Source organism: Parasteatoda tepidariorum, chromosome 9 (genome assembly GCF_043381705.1).
Source record: "Parasteatoda tepidariorum isolate YZ-2023 chromosome 9, CAS_Ptep_4.0, whole genome shotgun sequence".
In the NCBI taxonomy this organism is placed as follows: domain Eukaryota; kingdom Metazoa; phylum Arthropoda; class Arachnida; order Araneae; family Theridiidae; genus Parasteatoda; species Parasteatoda tepidariorum.
In genome coordinates, this window is record NC_092212.1 from 25,703,540 (window position 1) to 25,710,957 (window position 7,418).

At 28.3% G+C, this 7,418-nt stretch overlaps 1 protein-coding gene across 3 annotated transcripts in view; it reads left to right on the plus strand.

Annotated features, from left to right (window-relative positions):
- Positions 1 to 4,486, plus strand: part of LOC107437645 (beta-galactosidase) — a 33,153-nt gene extending 28,667 nt beyond the window's left edge. For 2 of the 3 annotated variants that reach the window (XM_043049937.2, XM_043049939.2), the window contains one exon: positions 4,132 to 4,486. In XM_043049937.2, coding sequence (XP_042905871.1) covers positions 4,132 to 4,395 — 264 coding nt within the window. In that variant the 3' untranslated portion in view covers positions 4,396 to 4,486. Of the gene's footprint in view, positions 1 to 1,586; positions 1,809 to 4,131 lie in introns of all 3 variants that reach the window. The other variant, XM_043049938.2, reaches the window with a different exon arrangement.
- The last annotated feature ends 2,932 nt before the right edge of the window (positions 4,487 to 7,418 follow it).

Genomic DNA, 7,418 nt, shown 5'->3' on the forward strand with positions numbered 1-7,418 from the left:
CTAGAGGCGGGTCAACACCTTATTGAACTTGTTACTGTAACTCTGCAATAAATTATTCAATTGTTCTGAAATTTTAATCGTTTACTATTCTGTACATTGTCTTCTTATCCACCAATTTTCGTTTCAATCGGACAACTCCTTCTTGGTGCGTCGATTTTTTTGTTATAGAGTGTAGTATCACGATACTTTTAAAACAGATTAGAATATAACTAATTACTATTTATTTTACCAAACTAGCATGTAGCTGAAGCAGTCACTATTTCTGAAGAAAATCACAGCACTTTTATAGAATCGTTAAATCAAATATATTAAAGGGCTGTTTCTAGAGTGATGACAAGCTTAACACAAACAAGTCACAGGAAAAGTAGAGCAATTCTGCTACAAAATTTTTTAAAAATAAATAAATAAATAAAAGTAAAATCCAATGCTTAGTACTTCATTTTAGCAATTTGAGGTTGCTTAATACATTCTACACAAATGTGCAAAACTATAACTAATTGTACCGGAAAAATTGCATTTTAACATTAGTTATTAAATGTGTATTCTTTTCTATGTAATTTATAAAAGTAAATCAATCAATCTAGGATGACCAGATTTTAGTAAATAATCATTTCTATTTATTTTAAAGTATTATTGTATTTACATTTTATATGTAAGGAAAAAAGTTTTAAAACCGTAAATCAAAAAATATTTTTAAAAAAATTAGAAATAGTGAAAGAGGTTAAGAAATAGACTTAAAATTAAACACACACAGACACACACACACACAAAAAGAACAGAAAAGATGGATTTTAAGACCTCATTTAGATTCGTATGTGAATTTAAATTCATTCGCTTGCTAACAATAAGTTATTCAAATTAAAAAAGATTTTTAAATATTTTATTTTTAAAGAACCTTTAATTTTTAATTCTATGAAAAATTTTAGATTATAATATCTATTACCATAGACTTTTAGATTATAACACCACAGGGGCATTATAATTTCGTGATTTGTTACAAAATTACAATTAACGACTTTTAACAAGTTATTGTTGTTAAATCTAGGATTTAAAACGTTTTAACTTATAATTATGCAACAATTTGACAAAAACTTGCAAAAAAAATTGAAAAACAATGTGTATTACTAAATGAATGTTAACTTTAAATTATAAAATTCTATTTTTTTATTATTTACAATTAGAATTAACTGTATTCCATTTAAAATAACGTTTTAGATTTTAGCATAATTTTTATCATAGCTCTTAATATCCTTATATATTATGTTTGAATTTAAGTAAATGATATAATATTCATTCATTGTTTATAGAACTTCTGACTCTAAGGCCTCGATTTAGATTCCCTAAATCAAATAATATGTTTTTCTTTTAGCTAAAAGTCTCCATTAAATTTTAACGTTAAGTTTAATATTTATAGTTTAGAGTCACAATTAAATTTAAATTTTAGACATAAGTAAGGTTTTAAGTTCAGCATAAATGATACATTTCGTTTAGTATATTTTCAATCAAGGTAAACCTTAATTAAAAACTTGTATTGCGATTTCTCAATGGTGTTGTTCTCTTGTAAACAATAGCATTATTTTTTACAGGGTATTTTCCAAAAGGTTACATTAGGTTCGCTTGCACTTCTGGACTGGACAATGATACCTATTCCATTAGATGCAAAATCTATTGATACGATTGCCTGGAAAAAATCTGTTCGCAAGGCGAAATATGATCCTGCTTCTACTCCAATGCTTTATGGAGGACAATTCACTTTGGAAAGGGGAGCTATCTTCGATACATTCCTGCAATTGGATGGGTGGCATAAGGTAATTATGCTCAATTAATATACATTTGTAAGTAATCAGCAAAAACAGATACAATTCTCTTTTTCAGAACAGCAAGGAAAAAATGAATTTTTCCTTACTTAATTCCTTCCTTACTTTTTTTCCTTACTTTCTGTGACCACTTTTGTGAGATATGAATTTTTTTTTCCATATGCTTTGTGTTGAAAAAACTTTTAAGAGAAACCATCAAAAATCTCTTTCAGCGACCTTGCAAATCTTTGTTAAAAATATAGAAAACGTCAACTAAGAAAACACGAAAAAATATCATAACAAAAAATATTAACAGAACAAATACAGTGTGCGTAGCGCGTTTTTAAATAGTGCTTATTTTCAATTTTCGCTTTTTAAAAGCCCTTAAAGGTGCTTTTTCCAATAGGTGTTTTTAAAAAAAGCTTATTCTTCCTTTACCAAAATATTTTTTTCTTTACCATGTTGATTTTCACCACGAATTATGCAAAAAGACATCGTCCTTTTTAACGTTTTCACAATTCAACCCCAATCTATATCGACGTACCGTCGGTCCGTAGTGTATGAAAACACCATTCGTTTTACATGTTAGATGAAATACTTGCGGATCCGCATTTGCGTATACTGAGCTGGATTAAGTGGGAAGGATTTTTGTTTCTCATGTGCAGCTCTGCTACATTTGTAAGAGATTCTCAATTTCAGACTTCATTTTTCGCTCTCTGGAATCGAACCGAAAAATCTCTCGAATTTTTGCCGATACGGGGACCGACTAAACATTGTCAATTTTTTTTTTCTCTAATAGCGATAGAAAATTTTACTGCTCTTGTTATTGTCTGTTAAATTTTACTGCTCATCATTGGTGACGAGTCATCGTCTTCGTCCCTCGCAAGCAAATAAAACCGGATAAAACCATCAATTGTCAAAAACTTACCAACCCTGACTAATTATGATATTTTTTTAAAGTGCTTAAAATATTTTTTAAGTGCTTGAAAAGTGCATATTTTTTGTTGAAAAATTTGGCTACGCACCCTGAAATAAGAAGATTAAAATCTATTCAAAATATTATAGAGCTCTTATTTAGAGAGCTCTTTTCGACGGTCTCTGATGCCTCGTGTTGCAGTCAGAAACAATAAAGACCATGCAATCAATGATTTATTTTTAGAGTTGAAAGTTAAATTAGAAGAAAGTTATTTTAGGAAAAAACTAAGCATCTCAAACAAATAAACATCTCATTTTTTAAAGCTAACTAAATTTTATGATATGAAATTAAATACAAAATTTATTTATTTATTTAAAATATTTCTATGTAGTATAATTGGTAAGTTTGTTTTTACTCATAATTATATCTGTATCAATCATTTTTATTCATCGATCCGGATATCATGACAATAATATTAGTGGAAAAGTTAAAATCTTTTTTGAAAAATCATATACCTTCAATTACATTTTGAAATCAATGGAGGTTACCCCTAAGAATTATCAACCACATTAATGACCATTCTACTATGGAACAATGATTGGTCATGTGGAACAACGATTGGTACAGAGGATTCACTGTACTTCTGTTTGTATGCTATTTTCCATATCGTTGAGTAACATCATGAAAAAAATTTTAAAAGAAAAAAGTGCATTAAATTTGATTTTGCTCAATCTACTAAAGATAATGATTCTACATACAAGTGATTCACTTAATACTTGTATTTTGCCCACTTTATTTAAAACCATTTAATTAGCTTATTGGTTCATTAGTAAATTTTATTTAGGATTTAAATATTTTAGTAAATAGTTTTTAATGATATTGCCATTCATTAATTTTTTCTTGTTTTATATTTGTCCTCTATCAAGTTTTAATACTGCTTTGAGTTCTTGAAATTTTTCTGTATATTGCATTTGAGAAACAAGTATTCCTCATTATTTTGTGAAACAATTTTTTCAATACTTTGTTATTAGATTTGCTCACTATGGTAGAAATCCAAATATTTGATTGCTTTAAGAATAAAAATGATAAAAAATAGGTAGATTTGAGAGTTTAGGTAAAGTATATCTATGAGAATTAAGTTGTGAGGAACTATTAACAAGCACAAAAATAGCGTAAATAATGAAACTTTTTATTTATTAAATTTATGCATTATTAACAAAACAATTGAGGTTTTAAATGTGTAATTGTTTCTCTCAATATTTGGCCCCAATAAATTTTGGTAATAGAAGTGACTCTGGACTAAGTCTAGACTATTTTTTATCATTGGTACGTCAAAAGTAAATAGAGAAATGCAAATGTTGGACCAAATCTCTTGTGTGTAGTTATTAAATTTTAAGTATTCATTTATCTTTGTTTTAGGGTGTAGCTTTTATAAATGGTTTTAATCTTGGACGCTATTGGCCAATTGTTGGGCCTCAAGTAACACTGTATGCCCCGAGCACATTGTTTCAAGCAGAGCCTGCAGTGAATAATCTGACAATATTGGAACTTGAGCATGCACCTTGTCAAAAAGCAAATACTTGTGTAGTACAATTTGTTGATAATCATATTATAAATGGAGCTACTCCGCTAAATAAAGAAAGAAGAATTCATGGAAATAAGTTCCTGCGACAAACCATGTAGAAAAAGCTATATATAGGGTTTAATTACCATGACACTTGTTTCGCTATTTTTATAAATTTCCATTGTTATTAAATAAATGTTTTAATTTTTATTTACTAGTAAGTCTTTCTATAATTTAATAAAACAGATAGAAACACAAACAAAAAGACCTTTTCGAACAAATCTAAGAGGGATGCATATTCCATAGCCAATGGGCCTCAAATAGCTCACAAAGCCTTTTAACACTCCGAAAACGGTGAAAGAAAAATTTCTCTTTTTTATGGACATGATTAGTAAACTGTCTAGTTAATAAGCTAGTTGAGTTTTCTTCCAACTATTACATTAATCTGGCTCCCTTTCTATTAGTAATTTTTTTTCTTTTTCTGAATAATCATGAAATTTAACTTCCAAGAAACATACATTTGTAAATAACTCATGTAGCTTTGAAATAATGCACTCTTCCTCTTTCTTTTTTTTATGAAAAAAGCTTCACGTTAAATGTTAGACCTCAATATTGTATTTTTTAGTTTGAGTCTCACTATCAAAATATGGTTGACCATCCTTGAATTAGAAATAAAAATTTGACATAATTTATAACTAACCTGTATAAGTAGTATTTTTTGGCAACCAAGTCAATAAAAACATATAGAAAACAGTATATATTCTTTCGGAAACATGCCAGTTTTTCTGTCACAGACTGAATTGTTTTAAAGTGTAATTATATGAAATAGTGATTGGGTTTACTAGTTGTAACTGGTCATATACGCCATTTATCGTAGAGGGAATGCGAAAAATAATTTGTTTTGTCTATCAATTTATAGAATAATTATGAATATGCATATTAATCAAGAGATAAAGAATTCATATTTTAACCAGGGACTCACTTTTAATGAAAAGTGATCCAAAAATTAGGAAGGCCTTTGTCCTTAGGACTCGCAGCTCCCAAACACACTGTAGAATAGTTTTCTTAAGAGTTCATAAAGAATGTCAACCATTAAGAATTTTTTTTGTTTATGTGTATAAAAAAATTTAAAAATATGCTTCTAAAATTTTATGTTGAAATATAATAGACAACTTGGACTATAGTTACATTTGTGCAAAACAGACGAAGGATATTAAGAATTCACTCAATTATATTGACTTTACGTCTAAAAAATATATAAATTGAACATCAGTATCACCCAATAAAGCAAACTTTTTGAAGTTTTGTCTATTTATTGTTTAACATTTTACTTTTCAGAAAAACTTAGTTTTTGTTCAGAGAATCACAAATCCTGATTCATTAAGATCAATCCTGATACTCAAGTAAATTTCAGTTCAGTCCTGCATTGCGCATGGAAATATATTCTGTTCTGATTAGCCTTCTTTGGCCTGAGAATTTTTTATCACTCTTCTATTAATTTTTTCTTGCCATTTCACATTGGCACTTGTGCTTGCCATCCTGATTAGACACAATTTGTTTTGGGTTAATTATTTTACATTGGCACCAGTGACGTTTTTTTTTATTTCTAATAAAATTGTCTTTCATGCCTTGCTATCCTGATTAGAAACAATTTGTTTTGGGTAATTGAGACATGTACATTTTACATTGGCACCTGTGACGTTTTTTTAAATTTCTAATAAAATTGTTTTTCATGCCTTGCCGTCCTGATGAGAAACAATTTGTTTTGGGTGATTGAGACATGTAAAGCTTTTTCTCTCTCAAAGGAATTTTCTAACAATGTAAATTTTTCACTTGAGTATTCTTATTTATTATTTCATAAAGCAAATAATCAGGTGACTTCTATCAACTATGAAGGGCTACCTTGTATTTTTACAAATAAATGCAGATATACAAATAGAAAGATATCACTATTATAGCCTTTGTTTCTTACTTTTTATAAATCTCCATTTACTAATTGTTTTAAACATTTTTAAAACTACAACTATTACTAATTTTTCAACTTAAAACGAAAGTCATTTCTAACTAAAATATAAATCTGTGAAAAACTAATTGAACTCAATATTCTATTTTTAAAAAGAAAATAAATATTGTGTAAAGTGTTCTTAAAATAAATATGATGCCCAACTAATGGATTGAGATTATTAAATAGTCGATTATAATTCTAGTGGCAGAAACCCTCTAACAAGGCAGTGAGGTTTTTTACAGCACCTGCAGATTATTTTTCATCCAAATTGTCGTTTTATTTTTAAAAAGCAAACAAAGAAATGGGAGAAATTGCTGAGACTCGAGCCTTAACAGTATAAGGATTTATTCTATTTAATGCTGTATAAAATTTAACTTAAATAATGATATTCCATTTAGTGCCATATAAAGTTTATATGAGAACTTTTAGGAACTTATATTTGAAACACATATGTTAGATAAAGTTAAATTTCAATAATAATAATCATTGTCTAACTGCGTTGAGATCACTGAAAAATTTGGATTTATGTAGATAATTCTGCAACCAGCATTATAATTACCAAACATTGAATTATTGCCCCGTAATTATGCAAGCATGGAATGAAACAAGAGCATAGTTAGTCTTTTAAGCTATATAACTATATACAGTAGGGAACCGATTATCCGGAACGATCGGGACCATCGCTATTCCGGATAACTGATTTTTCCGGTTTTCTGAATCGCTACAAAAAGCCGTTTTTTTATTGTTAAACCCAACAAAAAAATTTTTTTTTGCAAATAATCTTAAAAGGAAGAAAAAACGATGGAGTAATACACTAATGATTATTTCCAAAATGATGGTAAGGNAAATAAATATGATGCCCAACTAATGGATTGAGATTATTAAATAGTCGATTATAATTCTAGTGGCAGAAACCCTCTAACAAGGCAGTGAGGATTTTTACAGCACCTGCAGATTATTTTTCATCCAAATTGTCGTTTTATTTTTAAAAAGCAAACAAAGAAATGGGAGAAATTGCTGAGACTCGAGCCTTAACAGTATAAGGATTTATTCCATTTAATGCCGTATAAAATTTAACTTAAATAATGATATTCCATTTAGTGCCATATAAAGTTTATATGAGAACTTTTAGGAACT